The sequence below is a fragment of the Cydia fagiglandana genome, chromosome 20 (assembly GCF_963556715.1).
Source record: "Cydia fagiglandana chromosome 20, ilCydFagi1.1, whole genome shotgun sequence".
Classification (NCBI taxonomy): Eukaryota; Metazoa; Arthropoda; class Insecta; order Lepidoptera; family Tortricidae; genus Cydia; species Cydia fagiglandana.
In genome coordinates, this window is record NC_085951.1 from 9687192 (window position 1) to 9714165 (window position 26974).

Here is a 26974-nt window from a genome sequence, read left to right on the forward strand (position 1 = left end):
CCCCCCCTTTTAGGGGTTGAGTTTTTATAGCCTATAACCTGGCCGGAGATTTTCTCGATAGATTAGTAAAGTTTGCATCAAAATCCGTTCAGCCGTTTTCACGTGATGCGCGTTCAAATAAACAGACAAACAGATAAACAGATAAACAGACAAACAGACAAAAATTCTAAAAACTGTTGGAACGTGTTCTGTTATCGATTCTAAGTATCCTCAGCCAACTTATTTTCAAATATCTTCCATGTACAGACTTTCTACCCTCTACAGCTTTATTATATGTATATATATATATATATATAGATAGATAGATAGATAGATTGATCTAATTTCATTCTCATAATGATACAGTAAAATTATACATTTTGCGTTTGCGTCAAATCCGGTAGTTCTGATTTTTTGCAGGCTTGTTTATGATGTTGGCCCAATGAATAATCCAAGTTTGTGACTTCGAGCGCCGAACGCAACTTTGTCAAAAATCGAATAAACCGCAATTTTTTTTAGATTTGGGCGATTATAACCCTAAAGTACTAGTTTTTGATAGTAACTTCCTAGGGCGCTTTAAAGTAGACTAAATTTGCTACAATAAGACACTGGAATTGTCTCTGTACATCTAATATTTTCCGAGATAAAGCCTTTCAAAATTTTATAATTTTACATCAGTTCTTAGCTATAATATAAGGGTTAGGTAGGTAATTTATATGGAATTCATCACCGGCACGTTCTACAAAATATTTATTTTCCATAAAAAAATGTATGAGTGCCTATTCTGAAAAATATTAAAAAATATAAAAATTTAAATATAAAATTTTGTAAGGCTTTATCTCGGAAAATATTAGATGTACAGAGACAATTCTAGTGTCTTATTGTAGCAAATTTAGTCTAATTTAAAAACGCCCTAGGAAGTTACTACCAAAAACTAGTACTTTAGGGTTATAATCGCCCAAATCTAAAAAAAATTGCGGTTTATTCGATTTTTGACAAAGTTGCGTTCGGCGCTCGAAGTCACAAACTTGGATTATTCATTGGGCCAACATCATAAACAAGTCTGCAAAAAATCAGAACTACCGGATTTGACGCAAAAGAGCCAGGTTACAAAATTCGACAAATTTACTGGATTATAACGGTATTATTAAAAAAACTGCTTTAAAGCAGTAGCAAATTAAAAAAGTGAATAATAGATGATGCACTACTACATAATTATCGTTATTTATTATCATATAATGCTGTATCATAAAAATAATAATCACCTGCTATCCGTGTCGCACTAAGAAACAAACTGAAGCGTCTCAATAAATAATGTAACATTACGTTAACAATACATACAGCGCGTTTGTTTATATTTATTTGTGTTATATTTTTATAATGAGACATTGTTTTCTCACGTGATCGTATTAATGATAAAAATATTAACATTTTATGTTTTTTACCAAATGCTTTCTGAGAGGAAATGCATACCTAGCTAACTAGCTTATGCCTTTTATTGTTATTAAAATAGCTTATGCCTATTATAATTTTGGAAAATATTTGTATTATTTCGGTTCACCTACGCTTATATTTTTATCAATAAGTATTAAAAACTGTACAAATGTGGTACATAATTATTTTCCATCGTTTTTTCACGGAAACGTACCGTACGAACGTGTGTCTTTCTATTTCAGCAAAAAGTACTGAGGTTAACTAAAGTAGCATGACAAATACGAACGTTTTCGAGAAAATACGATGGAAAACAATTAATTATGCACTACATCTTTACCGTACCTGGAGCAGAGTGGCATTAGATCGGAGAGAGTGGAAAAAGTTGGAGGAGGCCTTTGCCGAAGGGCAAGCAGACAAAGAATACAAAAGATGGGAGATAATAGAGAGATAAAGTGCAACTATATTCTATTCTCTGTTCTGTAAATAAAGGCTATTTTATTTTATTTATTACTACATCTTTAGTGATGTGGCATACTTAAGTACTTATGCCTATATAATATATTAGGTATTATATAGGTACCTATATAGGCTAATAGCCATAGGAAAACATAAATTGTACCAACAAGGGCTATAATTGACCTTGTAGCTTCAACTTCAAATCGCTAGAACTTCGCAGCAAATGGAAATATTGATTTTATTTAATAATAGCTCCCACTGTATAGTTGTTGAGTTATAAATGACTAAGATAACCTAACGACGACATAAACAGTTGTGATAAAAATGTTATCTGCTTCTGCAATAATGAACATTGTACACATTTACCTAAACAACACCATTATGTTGTTTTTCGTTTAACTTCCATTACCTTTATTTGCCTTTATAATATTAGCCAAGAACATAATTATGATAGTCGTATGTAGGTATTACAATCAGCTGCAGAGAAATTTACAACCCTTGAAAACCACAATGGAGAGGGACTACAGTCATCAGTGTTAAGGAAGGCACGTTAGACCGGGCCGTGTCCGGGCCGGATCTCTCGGCGCAATTTTTCTATGGAAAGCATCACGTGATCACCTGTCGCGACAAAGAAAAGTAAGCCCCGGAAGCTCCGGCCCGGACACGGCCCGGTCTAACGTGAGTCATCCTTTACTGGTACAGCTTTGCTGGTGCATCGTTGCGGCAGAGAACATTTTGGCGATATCGTAGCTAGGCAACGTCATTATAGCCAACTTTGCGTCCAGGGGAAACTTTGCCTAAAACGACAATTTTAAACAAATTCGTTAACTAACTAATATGGCTCAGCGATCCAAAGAGGATCTTGGCCTCCGAAACGATATCACGCCACTTTTTTCGATCCTGCGCCGCAATTCTTTAATCCATACTAATATTATAAAGGCGAAAGTGTGTCTGTCTGTCTGTTTGGTAAATTAAGTAATAGTAAGTAGTTTGGTAATTTGGTATAGAGATAGTTTGAGTCCCGGAAAAGGACATAGGATAGTTTTTATATCGGAAATCATCCGTGAAGAGAGTGCAAAGGGGGGGTGGAATTGAAAGGGTTAATGGATTGCCTTATAATTGAAGTAAGCAATGCGCGAATTGAATAATTGCTATTAGCATTATGCAGGCGCTATACCTACTTTAGCTGCTGTCACTAATTCCAGGCAGACGAAGTCGCGGGTAAAAGCTAGTATTTGACAATAGACTACTTTTCCCGTGTTCCCCTTCCTCGTATAAGGTACAGTCAACAGCAGAAGTTGCTAAGCGGGCCAGGTGTTCAAAATAATCTTGACGCGACTTTATTGTAAAGAGAATTAGAGCATGTCAAGGTAATTTTGAACACCTCGCCCGCTTAGCAACTTCTGCTGCTGACTGTAAACTAGTCAAATTGTACCTAAATCGTAACAATTGCCTATCCTACCCACTCGTATAACAATCAACCGTCGTACAAAGGAAACTACCAACTTCAGACATTAATATATGTCACCCGCCATCAGAAACAGGTCCCAAAGTGCAAAGTTCTTAAGGTCAGGTCTTAATAACAAACTTCAAATAAGTCAAGGGTTTAAAATAATTTAAATACCGACATGGGCAAAGTGCACAAAAATACAGGGTCGTTTTTGGACCGTTAGCCATATTGTGCGAGGTGATTAGGTACCTAGGTAGGACATACTGAACAACTTTTTCTATGGGGCCAACTCCGGCCAGGCCAGGATCGAAATCACAAAAATGTTATTGACCGTTTCATACATTTTGGTCGAGTGGATGTCGACGTTTTTTATGGGAAGGCCAAATTTTTTTTGGGATCCAAAAATGACCGTGTATGTACACACAATCTTAAGGTATGAAAATAACATCGTGTAGTTATTACAAGTACCTAAGTATCTTTGTCACTTTGTCTGTGACTGTACAGGTACACACACTATTTGATTCGGTATCCTCTTCACTATTATGATCGATCACCCACTGGCCCACACGGTCTTTTCAATTTTTTCGTAACTTTACTAATTACTTCAAAGTTTTTCGTATCAGTGCCATCTATACTTATTAGGTGACACTACATATAATCTCGGGCCAAGTGGTGTTACCGACAGTAAGACGAGGTAAGTGCCGATACCGATGTAATTACACGTCAATCTAAGAGATGGCGCTAAAATTATTTTAATTAGCGCCATCTATATCTAATATGTGATACTAGATTCTCGTGCCATGGACAGACTAGTTAAGTTCATCACTCAGCTAAAAGCCGATGTAGTTACAAGGTAATCGGAGAGATGGTGCTAAAATCAAAATATAAAACTTGAGAACTGTCACGTTATCATTGGACCTTCAAATGACCTTTATTCGTGTCCTCTCCATACATTTTGACAGTAGTAGCCGCGTAGCTGAACGGGAGGGTTCGTGTTTTACCGATAAATAACAAAAAACCGTAAGTTATTTTTATTTCTTACTTTTTAAACCCCATTTCATAGAGAACAATATGGACGATGTTTTTATTGATTATTTATTGGTGCAATGTATTTTTAATTAATATAAATTGACCTATTTGTAACCTCTGTCTGTAGTCTGAACATTCTTACTGTATCTAAATGAATTCCTGTAATTTTTAATCGGTTTTATTTTATATTTACGTTTGAGGATTCACGTAAAATATTATTTTAGGTACCTACTTATATGTATTTTGTTTTAACAAGACATTGTCCATTTCACAACTATTAAAAGCTTTACATTATATAATGATATTAATAAATTTTATAAATGCGGAATGGAACATTTGTAGCATAACTTGTTTTATAAAATAGGATTTTAAGATGTCAAGCTTTTACAAGCCTTGTGTACTTTGTTGAGGTTATTGACTTTAGTCGGTGCTTCAAGAAGTATTTAAGTAAATGTATACATGCAATGCAAAATGCAGCTGCATAATTATGAAGGAAATGAATACAGTCTTAAAATAGTTCTTGCTATTTTCACTGTATTTCTATAGCTGTCTTTAGGTATAGGTACCTATATGAATACAAGCACGCCTGTGACGCCTTGTTTTCAGTGACCTTTGAAGGTCACCTTTTAATAAGTTTTATCTGGCGTAATCTGGTACTTTGGGTTGAAACATGCGTGTCTTTTTTAAGTTATTATGTGGGACTAAGAAAGTAGTTGGTATGTAGGCTATATTACTATTCGTTTTTTTATCGCCATTTATTCGCCTTTTGAACACTGCGTTTTTGTTTAGTGATAAAACTATGAAATACCTAATCTTATTCGAATCCCATTTGTTTCTGATAAGATCATGCGTAGATACCTATCAAATTAACCTTATTAACTACCTTACTACATTTTACAATTTAAATCTTTAGTACTTTATTGTACTTATTAAACAAACTCAAAAAATAATACAATTTTCAGTAAATCGGTTTTACGGTTTTTTTTCTATCCGAGTTGAAATAGGACATCCCTAAGTTAACATAATTTTAAAAATTGTGCAATGTCAAAATGGTGACATTGATTGATTTGTTTGATTTTCGAAACTTGAATCGAAAATAAAAGACAACGAGGATTGCGATCCTATTTATGGTGAGTAATGGCTGTTATGTGTTTATGAAAATGTACAATCATTGAAACTATGTCGGGTATATTATTTTCCTTTAAGTAATTATTTTACTAAGAGTTTACACAATAATTTAAAATGGCACCAAAGAAAAAAGGAAAAGGAAAGAAAGGTCCCCCTTCGTCAGGATGGATGCCTGGCTTTGGGACCAAAGGTATGGGCTTCAGAATTTTTTTAGGGTTGAATTATAGAAACCTACTTGAATCAATTTGTGCTCGATTATGTCTATAACGACCAAAGTCGAGACATTGTTCAATTTTTGAAAATACCTAACTGTTAACAGTGATTGTAGTTGTAACAACGAACTTATTTTAGAGATTTAATACTGTGTCTCATTGAGTGCATGAGTACCATCGCCCACACTGTTAACTGTACATTGGTGGACGTTATGCCTTTTGTAATAAAGTCCACTGGTGTACAGTTAGAAGTGTTGCCGTTTGTACAATGATTGTCACAGAATATTCTGACCTAATCAATTTGAAGCCTCATCAAAGTTCAAAGAAATAGGAATTGTTGTTTGATATCTAATAGTATTATCATTTACTAATGATAATTATTATTTAAGATTGTATTTAGTAATGAGAACAGAGCCTAATGGTTTTAGGGTAGGGTTGCCATATGTCCCGGTACACCAAGACATGTCCCCTTTTGAAGCTTGGTGTCCCATTACGAGTCCCGGTGTGACATGGTGTCAAATAAAACATGTGCCATCATTTTTTTGGGAATTGTTAAAAATGCTCATTTTACTGTCTCTTAGTGTATGAGGGACTAGTTTAAGGCCACCACACATCCGGGTTTCTCTGAATTTATTATTTTCTCAGCATTTTGATATCTGTACTTACAGCAACACCTAACGGTACATCAGTGGACCTTATTACAAAAAGCATAGGGTGCACCGATTACCGGTGTACAGTCGCCATCAGATATATCGGAGCGGCCAAGGTGCTCACAAATATCTGAACACGCCTCTATTGTCGAGGCTTTAGAGTGCATGTTCAGATATTGTGAGCACTTTGGCCGCTCCGATATATCTGATGGTGACTGTACAGTTAACAATGTGGGAGATGGTAGTAACTGTAGGGTTTGTTGGCAGGCACAATGACCACATACTTCCAGTACCCGACCCCTGAGCTGCAGGAGGAGCTCCGCAAGATCGCCCAGGCCATCGTGGCCCCCGGCAAGGGCATCCTTGCTGCTGATGAGTCCACCGGTAAGTTATAATTATAGGTATTACTATCGACTGGCCCCGGCTTCGCACGGGTTAGCAAATTATACAATTACACCTTTCTTAAGAATCGCTTTATTGAGAGGTGAAGACCGCATGAAAATCCATTCAGTAATTTTTGAGTTTATCGTGAACAAACACACAAACAGACATACGCGACAAGGGCTTTGTTTTATAAGGTGTATTGATTGCTTGACAGCAACATTTCACCAATTATCTTGCCCATTTCTCTTTTGCCCAATGGTTGACTAGTAGAGAGTGCCTTGAGGTCTACCTGTTTTACTTTCTTTTATGTCCAATAATGTTTAAAAATAAATACATATCTTGTAAACAAGGGCGCAAATGTTATCTGGTAAAGCCAATGAGCTCAATGACCAGGAAATAACTGTGATTTGATAAAGAAAAATAATAATATGTAAGAGTTTTTACCTTCTTTGATTTCTTCTTCTTCTAAGTCGGTCCCTCACTGCTGAGGATCGTGACTCCGCTTGCTAATGTTTCCTATGGCAGCTCTCCACTTCTCCCTGTCGGTTGCTTTGTGGAAAGCGTTGCTTAGTGTGATGTCCATCTGGGTAGATATTTGGTCACATCATCTCGTTGGACTTGGTCCTCTAGGCCGTCTGTCGTCCACATTTTTTCATCACCACAAGCCTCCAAGTTGTCAGGGTCTCTGCGAGCTATGTGACCGAAGTATCTCAGTACTGTTTGAAGACAGATGGTGGATAGTCTAGGTTCCTTTTCCAATTTGAGCTTTGATTTAAATAATGTTTTTTTGTACAGGTACCATGGGCAAGCGTCTGCAGGACATCGGCGTGGAGAACACAGAGGAAAACCGCCGCAAATACCGCCAGCTGCTATTCAGCACTGACCCCGTAAGTGTACCATCTAATATAACCTTGTAAGGCCCACGGTCCCATCCGTAGTACAAATAGAAACACTCCTAACTGTGCATTGGGGGACCTTATTACAAAAGGCATAAGGTCCACGTTCGTACGTTTCCGTGAAAATACGATGCAAAATAGTTATGCACTACATCTGTAAAAACATTTTACTGGCCATTGGTAGTTAACTGTGTTGATTATAGTACTGGCCAAAAGCACATCACCTTTCTGTTTAGCACCAATTTGTGATATTTGATAAACAAGGACAAGTTATTGAAATTAATTTGAACTAAATTGTACAATATATCTTAAAATAGGCTTATCATTACGTTTAATAAAATTTGTTATGTAATTGGTAAATTGGTGATCAGATAGGCAAACCGAGCTGCACCTATCTAGTCATAAAAAGTAAAAATATATTAATAGGTATGCTTCCTAGTATCTACCTTTCTTTTATGGTTGATTGGTCGCAATGCGTCAAGAAAATCCATTTTAAACCATAAGCAAATCACATACATTAAAAATACAAAAATATGCTGTACCTCCACTATATATTTGTATCCATTTTATTTAATTAATACTACCTTGTTTGGAATACCGAATTTTCAAGTTTTAAAACCAGAATGGGCGTGAGGCTGAGAGCCGTTGTTCGTCAACATAATGTCAAGGTCGGACCAATAAAGACTTTCAACAGTTTCTGATTGCCTGGTATTGCAAGAATAAGATCGTTAAAATTGTGGTGGTAAATTGACAATCTTGAATCTTGTTTAAAAATAAATAAGTTTAATTAACTCGTTAATTATCTGTAGCTTGTTTACAATTCCTATTGTAAGAGCAGCAATTACGAAGTTAGATACTGTCTCGAGTACATTAACATTAGATAAGAATGGACTGCCTACAATTAGCAGCAGTCCCTAATAGCGTCACTCCAAAACCCTGGTAATGATCGTTTACTGCGATCACCCTTCACTTTTTTATTATAAGCCCAATTTTGTGGGCAAAAGTCTTCCCTCGCTTCTTTCACTCGACCCTGTCATTTGTACTCTCCCGCCCATCCGGATTAAATGCTTCCAAGTCATCCCGCCATCTCCTTTTTGGTCTGTCTGCACCATCCATAGAACCATAGTTGGGTAATTTGGCCCTCCTTTCCTTCCTCCTTTTCTTTCCTTCACATATCCGAGAATAATATCCCTTACAACCTTGTATACCCACAGGCCATCTCCGAGAACATCTCTGGCGTAATCCTGTTCCACGAGACGCTGTACCAGAAAGCCGACGACGGCACCCCCCTGGTTAACCTGCTGGAGAAGCGCGGCATCATCCCCGGCATCAAGGTCGACAAAGGCGTCGTCCCGTTGTTCGGCTCTGAGGACGAGTGCACCACCCAGGGTGAGCTCCTTGATTTTATGATAGCCTGGTACTTTGTCTAGCCCAATGTAATGGGCTTAGCACGGGGGCGCCGCGACAGTATCTCGCGCGAGATAGACTACCGTCTTTTTGTATTATTTAGCTCTAGGGACAGGAAGTCTATCTCGCGGGCGACATACTGTCGCGGCCGTCCTGTGCTAAGCCTAAGGGCGTATTACGGGAACCGTTCGCCGTTGGTACAGTAAGGTGGTACACGAGAACGCAGAATGGGTAACCTGAAAATGTGGACTGAGCATCTGGTCAATACCACTGTAAAACTTGCAAGTGGCCGTTGTGGAGATGCTATAAGCGATAAGGTTTCATTAAGCGAAATTTTTGACACAAGATTGTCTGTTATTTACCTTGATTATCTGGTAATTTTGAAGTTTTCTACAGTTTAACCTTGAGAGGTCAATGCGACGTCGCTATTTTAGTCTTGCCCTTGAAGTCCTCTTTATTAAACCTTTGTCTGAACACGTGCATCGGTGAAATATGATTATCTCTGCAAGGGCACCTTGGCCAGGAGTTTCGAAATATTTCAATTCACTTTAATTTGTGAGTTTTAATTGTCACCTCGTCAGGTCATTCAACCAATCAATTAAAGTTGGATAAGTAGTCAAGAAATGTATCAGATTCAACGAACTTAAACGGATATAAGTATTGATGTCCATACTTATAGTTTGTAAGTCTGTGAAATGGTGATGTAATTTGAGATACTTTTTCATCATTCATTGTATCAGTATTCTATTTTTATAAATTATATAATTACTAGATTAAAACACTGATTTAAACTTTCACGATTATTAAACATTATCAAACTGCACAACGGGTCGGAGGTAAATCTTAAAACTTAAATACGCGATTAAGTCCCGTTGTGCAGTTTACTAGATTAAACATGCAAAAACAAGTTCGAATGCGAACTCAACTTAGCGATAAAATAAAAAGCAGTTATTATTGATGATACCTACTTTTTTGGATATTTTCGTCGCTGTGTAGGTGTGTTATAACTTGATTTCTCTGGAGGCTCGACCAGTTATCTCCGAAATATAATAATGTCATAAGTAGTTCATTATGATAACCTGTTATGTAATTATGGAAATGACATAACACGTTCTTATTACCGTGGCAAAAGGAACACTGATTGTATATTTGGCAAACATTTATGTAATGATGTTTGTAGGATTGATAAGCAGTTCTTGACACTTGGACAAAAATAACTTTTGTGAATAGGTAAAATAATTTCTTAGGTAGGTTTACTTAGTGAATGAATGTTGGAATCATGAAAATGAAAATGAAAAATCGAAACTGTTTTGTCGATTGTACTGAATAAGTTTTGCCAAGTAGGTATCTTATATTTATACATTTTTAAGTTACGAAAATTAATAATAGTACATTATTGCAGAGGCCGGGAAAGGGCAATTCGTGGATGAGTTTCGATTTTGTCGGACGACGCGAAGCGGAGTCCGACAAAGAAGACGAATCCACGAATTGCTATTCCTGCCGAGGCATATATAGTGCTTTTCTCCAAACATGCGAGGAAATAAGCTAAAATAATTATTATATAAGCATCAAGCATCACTCAAATCAAACCTTCACATCCAAAATGTCAAAAACAAATCCCTCTTTAATTAATTTTTAAAAGTTAAAGTCACAAACTTATTCTGCCATTCAGTACCATTCAATATTCGTTCATTCAATATAATTGCGCAATATAGTTTGTCAAACCAACTTTTCAGTCAGTAAGAACCAGGAAAACTACACCCATCCTTTTCTTTTGGGTGCTAGTACTAGTGTAAGACAAAGATAGTATGATTCTCTTTGTCTATGTTTGAAATGAGAAAGTCCTTTGACAAACTATGTAAGCTTTATGAACACGGATGAGATTTAAAAAAAATATAAAAATAATCTTTGATTTTATTAAGCAGTATTCGCACGATCATACACGTGAAATGATAGCTGATCGGGTCGTGTAGAAGCGGCTCGCGGTAATAATAATTGGCTGTTTGCGTTTTTTATTATTAAAAAGTAAAAAACACTACAGTAATAAGTTATTACTGTAGTGTTTTTTTACTTCCCGTCCGCTAGAACAGGACAGCGATAGTTTGATGTTTTTTGGTTAGAGTTTGACATTAACGAAGAACTTCCCGTACTATTTTTGCTACAGTAAGGTGAACATTTCCGAGCATATTGGAGAAAACTTATTTTTCTTCTATTTTTATAAACTTTAATATCAAATTAATATTCAACCTTTGTTGCAATATTTGTCATTTTATTAAATTGACTTTTATTTCTTTGACAAGTTATTTTTGAACTCTCCATGTGGTGCTAATTTGACCATGCTTATGACTCTTAGAGCCACTTGTACATCCCTCTAACCTGGGGTTAACCAGTTAAACCGTTAACTGTCAAATTGTACTGGGAACCATGGTAACTCCAGGTTTAACCGGTTAACCCCGGGTTAGTGAATGGTGCAAGTGGCCCAGAGTTTACTGTGACGCGAATCACGCAAGCGGTTAAATTTAATAGCTCTTTGAAGTAATTACTCTGTTTGTGATGCCATTAAAACAATACACGCGATTTAACACCTTTAGATATGACATTACACTATATACCGATTGATAAGCAAATCTTATCTATAGGACAGAATAATCCTGTGTGAATAGTGGTTATTTAAAATACGCCGTTAATATTGACTGGTGACTTATGGGTTACATCATCAGAAAAAACTGTAACATTACGTTATAACCTAAGGCCTCATTTAGACGGTGCAAGATCTCGCATGCGAGTTTCATTACATTGCGGTTTTTGATCGGTCGGTTGAATTGGGCGTGGCGTAGTCAACAGTCCGCAATGTAACTAAAATCGCATGCGAGTTCGCGCACCGTCTAAATCAGCCCTAAGTCTACGAAAAAATCGTTAGGTGCCCCAAGTTTGACTTAAGGCAAAATACAAGATCTAGAATTTAATCACGAAATCTAAACCTTAGACTTAATAGCGTTATACCAATTTCAGGTCTCGATGACTTGGCTCAGCGCTGCGCCCAGTACAAGAAGGACGGTTGCCACTTCGCCAAGTGGCGTTGCGTGCTGAAGATCGGCCGTAACACGCCATCCTACCAAGCTATTCAGGAGAACGCCACCGTACTGGCCCGCTACGCGTCCATCTGCCAGAGCCAGCGCATCGTGCCCATTGTGGAGCCCGAGGTGTTGCCTGATGGTGAGTCTAATAGTGTCTAGCGTAAGGAAGGCTGCCACTGCCAAGTGGCGTAGATCGGCCGTAATACGCCGTCCTACCAGGCTGCTCAGGAGAACGCCACTGCTGGCCCGCTATCGCTATGCTTCCATCTGTGAGAGCCAACACATTGTATCAATTTGTGAGATGTTGCTTGATGGTGAGGATAGTAGACGGTGTATGTATCGAAGGCATCCAAAAAAGACCACCATTCGAAATGGATGTTTTCCATTTCTTCCCAAAATTGATGCGTTCCATTATTATCCGAGAGTTTGGGTCTCCGAAGATATATTGACGCCCATTCGGCAATAGCCGATAGGAAAAAGCTTTATGTCCGACGCGTCGGCAGGTGCCGGCCGATGCGAGCCGAGCCGAACGACGTCTTTTTCGCTCTTATTGCGCAGACATAAAGCTTCGGATCGGATCGGATTTTGTCGGCAAAATCCGACATATGTCGACGTGGAATCGGTTCCACGTCGACATATGTGGGGGAACCCTTTTCCTCACTGTTTACACCTCACTTAAATAAAAATATGTTACCAGGCGAGCATGACCTGGACCGCGCGCAGAAGGTGACCGAGACCGTCCTGGCCGCCGTGTACAAGGCGCTCAATGACCACCACGTCTACCTTGAGGGAACCCTCCTCAAGCCTAACATGGTAAGCTCTTGCAGTGAATGAATAGGGTACTTTCCTTCTAGTAAAATCAGTTACTTTCTTAGAACTGTCAAAACGATTTCATCATCATCTCAGCCATAAGACGTCCACTGCTGAACATAGGCCTCCAACAAAACGATTTGCTAATCTGGAATTTATATGAAACATTACATCGTGACGTCACGGTCAACTCACTTACTATTTATATTTCTCTCCGATTTATTAAATAGAACTTGTGTTTAAAAATAACTACTATCTGTGTTTGTCTAATAATTATCTGGTGCTTTATTTCATGCATGGTGTAAAATAATTTATTTTAAATACAGTATAATACCCTATTGTCAGTGCGATAGGGGTTACATATTGTCACTACTCAAGAAAAAAAAAGTTTCGAAATAAATAAATGTAGCGCAATTTCTGTTGTAGTAATAAACATCATTCATTTTTTACTCTGATAAAATTTACTCCCAAAACTATGGAAGATGTTTACATATAGAAATAATCTGCACATATACAACAGGATCAGGATATTAGAATTGGACGTACCAGGTAAAAGGATCCATCACACAAAAATCTCGTAATAAAATTTAAACTGTCAAAAATAAATGTTTGAGGATGAATCCTTTTTGCTAAACTACGTCCGAACGTCATGTCGCTTGAAAAACCGGACAAGTGCCCTCGCCCACCGAGGGTTCTTTACAGTTTAGTATTTGTTGTTATAGCGGCAAAACAGAAATACATCATTTGTGAAAATTTCAACCGTCACGGTTCATGATGGGATAGGTACAGCCTGGTGACAGACAGACACACTGACGGACAGACGGACTCCAGACTGACAGACAGACGGACAGTGGAGTCTTAGTACTAGGGTCCCGTTTTTACCCTTTATACGGAACCCTAAAAAAGATAGTAATATTTGATTTGTGTCCAGGTGACCGCCGGCCAGTCGTGCAAGAAGACTTACACGGCCACCGACATCGGCCGCGCCACCGTCACCGCTCTGCTCAGGACCGTGCCCGCCGCCGTTCCCGGTAAAAATATTATACTTACGTTGTTTCTAGGGCGTATCGGCACAGAAGAAGTAATAGTACTATCGTACAGAAAGGACACTTCCTACAAACCCGAAGTTTGACAGCGGTTCAGGGACGAATCATGCTATCCCTTTCTAATATAGGGCACTATCCCTTTCGGTTATTTAGGGTTGTCAATGCGAGTGATTATCTTATCTGTGGTCGTGCAAGCAAAAGGAAGTCAAGTGGTGCCAACCCCAAGCCGAACGGAGCCGAGTTCGACCGAATTCAGGAGTGTCTCCCCACTGGTAGATATAATCAAGTTAGCGGTTCAAGTATATGGTTCGATCCAACAAATAGTGTTTAGTTTATAAAATATACATATGTAGTCTGTAAGGTATTTGTAATATGGGCCTTGTTTGCCTGATTTAAGTCTTAAAAAACAACGGGTTGCACTTCGGGAGTGCCGGAAGAAATGAATTTTCAATCTGTCGAATCTGTCGGTCACGTGACCTGTCGCGAGTTTAACATTTTTTCCCCATCACAAAAAGTGCACAGCGCCGCTAAAGAAGTTTTCACTTCAAAAATACTCATTATAATTCTCTTGATACCTGGAAAGAGATGGTCCTATACGATATCCTGCGAAAAACGTGAAATTTGAGGCGATTATGCGATATTATAAAATGTGACATTATTCTTTCACGTATTATATTCGAGTCTATATAAATACGTAAACTAATTTGGAATTCATTTGCCTTACCATACCAGTAGACCGAAATAAAAAAATCGTTGTATTTTCTTTCCCTGCGACTCGTTTGATTATTTTCTATGGCTGCTATTTAACTGATCACCAGATTTAATAAAATTTAATACCAAAAAAATCTACTTTACCACCCTAAAATAATGAATGATCACCAAAATTATAACACCATTTTAATGTGAAATGATTACCAATTTTATTACATTTTACTATCCTATTAAAGGAAATGACACCAAATTAATCATTATTAACCCAAAAATTGTAAATAATTACCAAATTTCAAACCCCAATTTAATGTCAATTGATAACCAAATTTTTACATCGTGCTATCCTATTAAATAAAATGACACCAAAATAATCATTGTAAACCCAAAAATAGTAAATGACCACCAAAATTAGAACTCCATTTTAATGTAAAATTATAACCAAATTTTTAAATCTTGCTATCCTATTAAAGCAAAGCAAAATTTTCTAGTAGCATTTCGTTTCTGTATGGGTTGCAGTTCAAACCTAACCTAACCCACTTTTCTAGTAACATTTCGTTTCTGTAAGGTTCGCAGTTCAAACCTAACCTAACCCACTTTTCTAGTAGCATTTCTTATCTGGAAGGGTCGCAGTTCAAACCTAACCTAACCTACTTTTCTAGTAGAATTTCGTTTCTGTAAGGGTCACAGTTCAAACCTAACCTAACCCACTTTTCTAGTAGCATTTCGTTTCTGTAAGGGTCGCAGTTCAAACCTAACCTAACCCACTTTTCTAGTAGCATTTCTTTTCTGTAAGGGTCGCAGTTCAAACCTAACCTAACCCACTTTTCTAGTAGCAATTCGTTTCTGTAAGGGTCGCAGTGTTAACCTAGCCCACTTAACTGATAGCAGTACAAACCTAACCTAACATACTTTTCTAGTAGCATTTCAGTATGCCTACCTAAGTTATGCGGTGCGGGGTACGGGGGTTGAGCGGGAGGGGCTAGTAATTTTGGCATCATTTTACTTTATTTGGTAATATGTATAAATTTTTTGGTATCATAGTGGTTTATTTAGGTGAAAATATCGCATTTATTTGGTCTTCAAGATTTGGTGATCATTAATGATTTTTGGTAATCATTCAATATATTTGGTATTCGAATACAATTTGAAGTGCAGTCGTAATTAAAATGGTGGTACATTTGTAATTTTAGGCCTTATTTTTTTGGTGTTCAGTAATTTTTTTTGGTAAGCATGATTTTTTTATTTAGGGTACCAAAGTATTTTTTGGTGGTCATTATATTTGTAGCCATTTTCTATTCTATTATTTTTTAAATTGCCAAATCATGCCATCTGACAACAACCAACTTGCATTTTTTCAACAATACCTTCCAAAAGAACAATTTCCAAAAAGCAACTTGATACTTTCCAGGCGTCACATTCCTCTCCGGCGGCCAGTCCGAGGAAGAAGCCTCCGTGAACCTGAACGCCATCAACACCGTGGAGTTGAAACGGCCCTGGGCCCTCACCTTCAGCTACGGGCGCGCGCTGCAGGCCTCCGTGCTGCGCGCCTGGGGCGGCAAGCAGGAGAACGTGCTGGCTGGACAACAGGAACTGCTCAACCGTGCTAAGGTGGGTGTGATGTACCAGGAGTACAGAAACAGGTGGTATATGAGTGAGAGAACTTTTTGGCCGCGCTAAGGTGGGTGTACAATACCTGGAGCACAGAAATGGGTGGTATATAGCAACTTTGTCAAACTCGAGCGGCTGAACCCTACGGGCGCGTTGCAGGCCTCCGTGCTCCGCGTTAGGGGCGGCAAGCAGGAGTGTTGGCTGGTCAGCAAGAGCTGCTCACCCGTGCTATAATGGATATAAACCAGGATCACGGGAACGGTTAGTATATTATGAGTGATAGGTCCTTGGCAGGGTCGTAATGTACGAACGGTTTTAATGAAACGATAGAGCTAATAAATATCATGTTTTGTTTTTGGTCAAATAGGCCAAGATACAAGTAAAAATAATGTACGTTATGTGCGATGCTTTATTTATATACGCTTGGATTATATCGGACTAAGAAAACAGAAATGGTGGTGGATATTTCTTTAAAAATAACCTAAACTGTATCGAAGTAAGGTAAGTTTTATTAAAGTAAACTGGTATCAGTTCGCAAAAGTAGCCAACATTTGTGTTTGTCCTTCACTATTTACTAATTTTCGTGCTTATGGGTGGTATTCCATATTTCCAATATCTTATTAAATTTGCGTCTCACATTTTGCTTAATGAGAGAGTGAGATGCAATGCACAATTGCACATTGGACCAAGGTATTGAACAGATGGAATACCACCCTAAGGCACCCTCACTTCTTATCTTTGTGTGCTAATTTTAGTAATAGGTATAACCAATTAGAAGTAAATTTTAAAACTATTGTAATATCAATAAATTCTGGGTCACGTATTGAACTCATTAACTTCTAAATTGTGTGCTAAAATATGGCACAATATATACTTGACTCTCTTTTGTTAAGAGAGTTAAGTATATCCTACTGAGAAGTAGGATAGTCTTTAGTATTATTCGTGAGTATTAAATTAACTACATTAACCTTGAGTTGTCCGTCTTTGTTGATTATTTCATGTTATGTTTGTTTGTGTTACTCTAACTCTTAACCCTCTAATGGTCGACATGACACTAAACGCATTTATTACAAAAGAATTCAGGTTTGAAGTTAAATGTTTACATAGAAATGTCAAACTGTTAAAGGGTTAACTACATCATGTATTTGCTATGTACGGGTAGGGTCAATCGAGTGGCTGAAATAACATCCTATCTCAGTGCCAAAACGTCCACCGTTGTGCACATAGCCAATGCTAAAGTACGGTCGAAACTCGAAAGTATTAATTTATGACCCATATCGTACCTTTACGGCTACCATCAGTTTGGCATTGACATAAACGCTATCGTGAACGTAATTTACTTTCTATGTATCTCGCTCGTACTGACATATTAGTGCGAAAGAGATATACAGAAAGTAAATTACGTTTATGTCAATGCCAAACTGATGGTAGCCGTACTTGTCACGGTGACAATCAATATGAAAGTCGCTAGTGACCTCAAACTATCGTCACTGTGACAAGGTACGAAATGGGTCATGATTATAACTTTCGACTGTATTTTTTTGTATATTTTGCTTCACTTATTCACTACGCATTGTTGTTTCATTTGAATAACATAGCCGTTTTAGTAAACAACTATATTATTGGCACTCACTTTAATAACATTATAATTAGAGATGCACCGGATATCCGGTTACTATCCGGTATCCGGCCTATCCGGCCATTATTTTACTATCCGGCCGGATACCGGATGGTGACCTACTATCCGGCCGGATACCGGATAGTAACATTGCTTGATTTCGGAGTAAACAAATTGGATTTAAGAAACAGACACGGTTATAATCGTACTTGTTTATTATTTTAAAATCATTTATTCATTCCACTGACTTGCACGCGCACCCATTTCGAACCTAGAAATGAGTCCGCGCGAACGTTTACTACGAAACAGGTCAAACCTGCAGAATGCGCACCTGAAAAACCGAAATGTTGGTATAGTTTCGCCGGCCGAATATTCGGCGACCGGATACCGGATATTCGGCCGATGGTCAGGCCGAATATCCGGTATCCGGCCAAACAACTATCCGTTGCATCTCTAATTATAATGCTTTGAATATAAGTTGCCAATAGTAAAGCTAGTTTATTATAGTATAGTAGATTATCATTTGTTTTGTACTAATTCATACTAATTAAGTTGTTTGTTTTTTTATTTTTTTGCACGTTGCCCTGACGCCGCTACGCTCCGATGCCGCTCAACATCAAACATCACTTTTCTTTCCTTGAAATGGAACGCATTCTAAATTTAAACTCGATACAAATTTTTATTCAAATTCTAAATTTAAAATGGGAATGTCATTCTATTGCCAATTTTTTTTATAGGCTAACGGTCAGGCGGCTGCCGGCAAGTATGTAGCCGGATCCATTCCTTCTTTGGCCGCAAGCAAATCTAACTTTGTCAAGGCGCATGCCTATTAAGATGTTTTTTTTATACTTTGCAATTTTATGTCTTACAATTATGACGTTTACTGCGCACAAATCCCGAATTTTATTGGTTATCTAGTCTGTATTTAATGTTATTATGTTAACAAGGAAAAGGAAAAATGAATTGACATTCCATATTTGAAAAGATTTATTCGAATGATCAATAGACTGAAATAACAATATTTAAGAAAATAATTCAAGTTACATACAAATTTAACTTGAATTATTTTCTTATCCCACTTTTATGCATTTAAGAATCATGTAATTATATTCATTATAGCACTGCCTCTAATATTGCTTGCATTTTGTTTTGTTATTTTAATAATAAAGTTATTGACACTGTATGTTTTGTTTTCCTTTGTTTTTAATTAATGTTTTTATTTATTAATATTAAACCGTCAGGCGCAGAAGTAGTAGAGCATGCGATGATCAGAAGGCCCACTGCGAACCACGAACGAAGTTTTGCCTCTCTGTCGCAATTACATATGAATTTACAAATGCAATAGAGAGGCAAGACTTCGTGGTTCACGGTAGGCTCTCTGCATACACTCAAAAATAAAATTGTGTGCAGAAAAAAATATAGTCGTACCAAACATTTGCTATGAAAATTACGTTTAAAATGTCTCTCCCTATGTTATACTCAAATCGGTGCAAAGTTAGCTTAGACAGACTCTTCTTCGCCTGTTTAGGTACCTACTTCTGCTGCCAACTGTACGTGTTACGTCAAAAGTTCATGCATGCATGCAGAAACCACTACAATAAGCAAATTCAAAAGTAACACTAATACGCAATAATAGAACTACAGATGTAGTTCATAATTATTTTCCATCGTATTTTCACGGAAACTTACGAACGTGGCTTTCTCAGTCAGTCTCGGTACAAAAAGTACTGACTTTCACTGAACTAGCATGACAAATACGAACGTTTCCAAGAAAATACGATGGAAAACAATAAAATTATGCACTACATCTCTACAACCTTGAAAATAAATTTGGGTATTATTATGCACAAAGTCCCTTTAGATCAGGATCTCTAGAAGAGTGTCGTATGCATAATTGTTAGACCGCAGTTTGACTTCTGATCCTTGTAGTAGGGCTCCTAGGCTACAAGAAACCTGATGTTGCCGGGCTGAAAAGTGGTGCCGTTCCCCCTACCACCCCCTTGAAAATCCCCTATAAAATGTTCATTAGTCTTGAGCGATTCTAATGGTTTTATTTTATTTTTAATAACTTATTTGTGTTATAAGCTGCTATAACATATCCCGTGATATATAGAATAGTTTGACGGAGCCGTTTTTGACGGCCGGGCTTTGCGAGGTCGTCAAGTAATAAGTTTTAGTAGCAGTTCAACGATGGACTAGTAAAATAATTTGCACACTACAGGGAAATATAAATATATATATTATATTGGAAATTGGCCCCAGGTCTGTGCCCTCCGGTAGGGTGCCCAGAAGGCTGGCGGCGTTATCGAGCTGAACGGCAACACCAATGCGTTGGGCGAGGTAAGCTCCAGCCTTCCGGACACCCGTTGCGTATATTAGGCGCCTGGCCAACTCTTTATAAACGCTGTGCGCGCCTTGACCTCACAGCCCAAGCCCAGCCGTCTCCACCCCAAAAGGCTCAAACATGCAGCCGGTGTCTAGGGCTGCATAGTTGCGCGGCTTGAGATGCTGGGCCGCATCGGCAGCGGCGTCAGCCCTGGAAGAGGTCCCTTGAAGATGGGATGGCGCGAGCGTACGAGTATCCACGCACGTGGCGTCCCAGACGAGGGGTCGACCCAGCTTCCAGGGAACCATTGTCATGCCATGGCCTCTTCCCATCGTAAATCTCTTGATTAAATACAAAAAATAAATTACATAATTACTTAGGTACTTAAAGTGAGTTTTAACATCAAAATTATCGTGACAATTGACAGTGGTAATAATATTATTACCACTTCATTAGAAGTGAGATTTCTCTCATAAATTGTGTTTATAATATTATCAGTAAAAAAACAGCGCTCCACATATTTTTGACTTTTTTATTATATTATAATAACGTCGTATAAACAGTATTAGAACAGAAGAAATTATTTGAAAAACATAAAGAATAATTTACAAAAAGGTTAATCTGTATGGTCCTTATCATAATTTTGTTACCTGTATATTCAATAAAAACTAATATAGATTTAACTTCCCTGTAGTGTGCAAATTATTTTACCTACTAGTCCATCTTTAAATGAACTGCTCCTAAAACTTATTACTTGACGACCTCGCTAAAACTCGGCCGTCAAAAACAGCTACGACAAACTATTCTATATATCACGGTATATGTTATAGCAGCTTATTTTAACACGAATAAGTTATTAAAAATAAATTAAAACCATTAGAATCTTTCAAGACTATGAACATTTTATAGGGGATTTTCAAGGGGGTGGTAGGGGGAACGGCACCACTTTTCAGCCCGGCAACATCAGGTTTCTTGTAGCCTAGGAGCCCTACTACAAGGATCAGAAGTCAAACTGCGGTCTAACAATTATGCATACGACACTCTTCTAGAGATCCCGATCTACTTGAACTGTATTTGCTATCCATCCACTCTCGCACAAAAAACAAATAATGCTGATCAGTTTTTCGATGTACCAAAGTAAATAAAAATTCCCGCCTTTTTATCCTTATTCGAATGCGTGTTCCAATCCATATCGTGCAGAAACAAAACTAATATATTCAAAATATAGCCGGTCAAACAAGTTTGTCAGTAGGAAAAGGCGCGAAATTCAATATTTCTATAGGACGATTACCATTCGTACCCTTCGCGCCTACACTTTTTAAATTTGCCGCTTGTTCTACTGACGGAAATGGCTTGACAGACTAAATAAACCAACCCATTAATGGGGAACAATACTAATTATTGGTCATTCACCTCGCATACTGAATAAATTACCATACAAAACCATTTTGGCCAACATTACGAAACCGAATTAATGATACCGAAATAGCACCACGATTTAAATACGAAAAAACGTCTAAATGTTATCGCACTATTTCATTTGTTTCTTTAAACGCTATGTTTAACTGGCAAAATGTATGTTTGTCTACGAAAATATAATTCTTATCAGCTTACGATAATGTGAAAAAAAACAAGAACTGTACGAATACATGTCACAAATATTCTTTATCAAGGGCGTTTTTATTGTTTTAAATAATAAGTTGATTTAAGTCAGATTTTATTCACGGGATTATTTTAAGTACTTACCTACAGTATTTTTATGACGATGGAAATTGTTCACTTTGTACATTATTCTTACGAAGTGATAGCTGCTGGCTAAATTTTTTCAGCAACAGTAGAAAATGTAAAAACAACTTCTTAATGTTTGTTGGAGTGATAAATATTAGCGTAAGAAAAAAAAACTATGACTCTGTTTCGGTCAGTGACATTTTCCAATCTATATTATCGTATTTTTTTTTGTTTTCAGGCAAACGGACAGGCGTCTCAGGGCAAATACGTGGCTGGATCAGTTACAGGTGCGAGCGGCGATTCTGGACTTTTCGTCGCCAACCATGCCTATTAAAAAAAATAATTCAAAAATTTCAATTACAACCGGCCTATAAAAACCGGTTTTTAATAGATTCAACGATAGCTGAATCCTTATTCCAAATGCCATAGAGCGCATGACATTACTTTTACCGCCATTTTCAAAATGGCCGGCCGGCAAATTGGCGCGAAAAGTCATTTTTAAGCGTAAACTTAGTTTAAGGTTACCTACTCGAATAATTTAACAAGCTTCATAATGAGATGTTGTCCTTTTGGGAATAAGCTGTAGATCACATGTATTATCAATTTGATATTAGTGTGTAGAATCACCGTATTATTGAAATTGCTTCATGTATGTAGTTAAGTAAAATGTCTCACGTTGTTATGGGTATAAAATTTTAGAAAAATTGATGTTGAGATTATATAGAACATTTGGTATAAACATCGATTTATTTATATACAGTGTAATCACTATAAATGTTACAGTTGGTATTTATTTATGGATTTATACGTATTTTAATTTTGATAAATCAATTTTAGGTTGTAACGTATTTTGATAATTTAAGAGTAATATATTCTTGATCAATTGTGTAGTGTTTTATTAATTATTGGTAGCTCGCCCCGAACAGAGACCTAGACATTTTGATCCATCTAACTCCTAAACCTAGGATGATCTTCCTCATTTTAGAAATTACCCTAAATATGTTTAATCATCTAAAATTAAACAAGCAATATAAAAACTACTGAAAGAAGCCTCCCCGCACACCTCCCGGCGCAAAGGTGCCTATCATACTCGCTGCGTTACCGCGTTGAATTCGCGATAATCGCGATGGACAACCTTTGCACCAGGAAAAACCCGGAGCGCGGATCAAGGCCCCTTACTTGCAGGCGGCGACCTACTTCCTAAATTTATGAACTACGTTCCTGAATTTCTGATAAATTCAGCTCGTGTTTGGTGCACCAAGGACACTATTTTGCCCTTCACAATCATAGAGTGCACTAAGGTCAATGTGGCGAAGATGGTCAATAATAAATGTGATATGAATAAGACCAATAAATGTGATGTGATGTGTGATAAGGTCAATGTGGGATGGTGTGGTGGATGGTGGTGTGGTGTGGATGGATGGTGGAGGTAAGACCGTCTACATAGTCTTTCTAACTCTTACGTTTGTACACCTCATACTCTATTCCTTTCTGAATGTGTCTAAGCGACGTATGACGGTCTTCCCACCTAAACATTTTATATGCCGGTCTTCTCCGCATTGGCCTTAAAAAAAACCGGGCAAGTGCGAGTCGGACTCGCGCACGAAGGGTTCCGTACCATAATGCAAAAAAAGGCAAAAAAAACGGTCACCCATCCAAGTACTGACCCCGCCCGACTTTGCTTAACTTCGGTCAAAAATAATGTTTGTTGTATGGGAGCCCCGCTTAAATCTTTATTTTATTCTGTTTTTAGTATTTGTTGTTATAGCGGCAACAGAAATACATCATCTGTGAAAATTTCAACTGTCTAGCTATCACGGTTCGTGAGATACAGCTTGGTGACAGACGGACGGACGGACAGCAGAGTCTTAGTAATAGGGTCCCGTTTTACCCTTTGGGTACTTAACCCTAAAAAGATTAATTAGCCTGTCAAAAAAAAGCATCACTTCAAATTTGTAGCCCGCCGCGGTGACGATTTCCAACAAATGCTGTGACTGACTGCCATAGCAAATGGCCACTCCTTAAAAAAAACCGGGCAAGTGCGAGTCGGACTCGCGCACGAAGGGTTCCGTACCATAAAGCAAAAAAAAAAACGGAAAAAAATGCAAAAAGAAAACGGTCACCCATCCAAGTACTGACCACGGCCGACGTTGCTTAACTTTGGTCAAAAATCACGTTTGCTGTATGGAGCCCCACTTAAATCTTTATTTTATTCTGTTTTTAGTATTTGTTGTTATAGCGGCAACAGAAATACATCATCTGTGAAAATTTCAACTGTCTAGCTATCACGGTTCGTGAGATACAGCCTGGTGACAGACGGACGGACGGACAGCAGAGTCTTAGTAATAGGGTCCCGTTTTACCCTTTGGGTACGGAACCCTAAAAAGATTAATTAGCCTGTCAAAAAAAAGCATCACTTCAAATTTGTAGCCCGCCGCGGTGACGATTTCCAACAAATGCTGTGACTGACTGCCATAGCAAATGGCCACTCCTTAAAAATGAGAAAGAAACAAGCCTATTGAAACCTTATTAATTACTATCCTCCTAAGGCCCAAGGTTCTATTTATAGTACTTATTCAGTTCGATGTAAATCATATTCAATTGGAACAAAGTTACATTTGTTTTGTTACTTTAAATTTTCAAACGAAACTAATATCAACTCTATTTCAAATTTCAGTGGCAAATTCTGGGTTTTTCATTTTTATGGGCGTTAGGAGGCTATTTACTGGCCAGTATCTACCTACAGCGGTCACCCTACAACATCTTATACTTCCTCTACTGGCTCTACTTATCTTAGGAAACAACCCTATTCGTATTTAAATGCTACTTGCTAGCATCCCACGCAAATACTTAAGCGTGTATGAATATTTTCCTTACAAAAAGCTAATACATATTACATTTTTTCCCTTACCTTTTTCGGCATTATTTCCTAAGTGAATTCGGTTATCGCTATCATTCGTAGTATTCATACCCACGCAAAGGATGGAACAAAGCCTGCATTATATCTACGCATATCTAAGTAAATGTCGCAAATAATAATCGGTAACAATTTTGTACCTATCGGAGGGCAGGCAACTCTTTTGTCATTACTTTTATCAATGTATTATTAGGTTGGGTCAAAATATTTTTTCTCGTCATTCGTTACCATGGTTACAGGTTAGGTACGGCACCCGGTTACCTACTCATAAAACCGTGATTTTATGGTAATTTTAATTTACTAACCGTGCATTTTCGATGTAATTTGAATCATCCATCAGGAGATGGATGGACAAAACCAATATCAACTTTAGGAAAACGCGTTGGTAGAACGTCTCTTTTGTCTGGTTTTCTCATGTTGTTTTATTTCGGCGAAAACCGACCGAATATAGAATATTTCGAAGGTACACAAGTTCCGAGAAACATAATAATATCTATTGTTACATTTCTTAATGAAACACAAAGCCCTGCATCTTACACATTTTACACAATGGCTCGGTAGACTTGTCAGACATATTTCATAAGAATCCTGGTGAATGTTAGGTACCTACTTGAAAACCACAGAGGTGAAAGACAGACAGAGGCGCACGGCGGATAGAAATAGGGGTAGGGGGCGTTTGAATACGATTACCTCATGTACCTATAAACCTACATCATTCGAACGGTATTCCTTTATGAAAAAAGTGCTAATACGATTGAAAATAACCATGCACTACATCTGTACTCACTTTTATCGGGTTTTTGAGTCGTTCGACCTCCCGCTCTCGAGTTGTGAATGTGTGCGTGTCGCGCGTGAAATAGGTACGAGTTATGATATCACAGTTTCATCTCAGTGATTTTGCTCTCTACCATCACTCTGCCTATATTCTAACGCTGTGAGCTAAATACTTATTGAAATTGACAAAGATCGAGCTAGAGTTCACTATTCTTTAAAGGTGACCCAGTAACAAAATGCCCTTCCAAGATGTCCCGAACAAAAGTATCGCGTGAAATTTATCGGAATTAATAGGGTTTCTATAAAATGTTTATGGGGCCATTATGTGGAAATAGAATAGAATAGATTTATTCGTAATACGGCCCCGACACTATCATGGATACTGACATTACTTTGACGGAATGACGTTTTTAGTGATAGTGTAGGGAGTGTCATGAAGGAATGACGGCAAGTAATGAAGTTTATTTTAATAATTTCCGTCAGTATTGGAGTTATGTCAAAGTAATGATACTAGAAATGACATTATACTGACAGTGAATTGGTTAGAATGATGGAATCAGAAATGACAGAAAGAATGATGGACGATAATTAACTTATTAAACATTTTTAATATTTTTGAAGAAATGTCAAAATAATGACATTATACTGATAGTGAGTGGAGCGCATCACTCTAATCCCTCATTCCGTCATTTAAAGTACTTTAGAAGAAGGTTTTATACTAACAAGAGTCATTACTGGCATTTAAATCAATAAGTGAAGTATACCTACTCTATTATCATTGCTCTAAAGTTTATTTCCACTTGACTCTTAAGAAAAAAGGAAAAAATGCAGAATACGATGCACAAAGAAAATCTCTGTCCCTTTCTAAAAGTTTCCATACATGAAATAAAAATTAAAAACCTTTTATTTTATGTTGTTTACAACAATTTAATTATATTTTTACCGGGAAATGCGAACATCTAAATTTAGTTATCTGCCTCTTTATCGTTCGAATATGCAAAAGTGAGGATGATGATGATGAAATGTGATAGAGAGGTTAGATAACGAAATTTCGCGGTAGACCCCCAGATTGTGATGGATTGTGGTAGTGGCGCCCCCTACGCTGAGTTTCGAGTAATATTCCCTATTCAGGGAAATATAATAATATTACGCAATACTCTGAGTAGGGGGCGCCTCTAGCACATACTGAGGGCTTACCGCGTAATTTCGTTTTCTGCCTCTTTATCACTCTTGCGTATTCGAGCGTTAGAGACTGATAACGAAATTTCGATTTTCGCATTTCGAAGTTGCCTCTGAATTTGCTAGTGGACCCTACGCCGACTTTTGAGTAATAT

At 37.6% G+C, this 26974-nt stretch overlaps 1 protein-coding gene across 4 annotated transcripts in view; it reads left to right on the forward strand.

Moving 5' to 3' along the window:
* Positions 1–4194: 4194 nt before the first annotated feature.
* LOC134674539 (fructose-bisphosphate aldolase) overlaps positions 4195–26974 on the forward strand; it is a 38646-nt gene continuing 15866 nt past the window's right edge. Inside the window, exons 1-9 of one of the 4 annotated variants that reach the window (XM_063532646.1) lie at positions 4195–4339; positions 6606–6722; positions 7518–7609; positions 8833–9007; positions 12038–12241; positions 12800–12915; positions 13844–13943; positions 16078–16277; positions 22188–22833. In XM_063532646.1, coding sequence (XP_063388716.1) covers positions 6611–6722; positions 7518–7609; positions 8833–9007; positions 12038–12241; positions 12800–12915; positions 13844–13943; positions 16078–16277; positions 22188–22283 — 1095 coding nt within the window. In that variant the 5' untranslated portion in view covers positions 4195–4339; positions 6606–6610 and the 3' untranslated portion in view covers positions 22284–22833. Of the gene's footprint in view, positions 4340–5483; positions 5667–6605; positions 6723–7517; positions 7610–8832; positions 9008–12037; positions 12242–12799; positions 12916–13843; positions 13944–16077; positions 16278–18632; positions 19079–22187; positions 22834–26974 lie in introns of those variants that run through there. The other 3 variants (XM_063532643.1, XM_063532642.1, XM_063532645.1) reach the window with 3 other exon arrangements.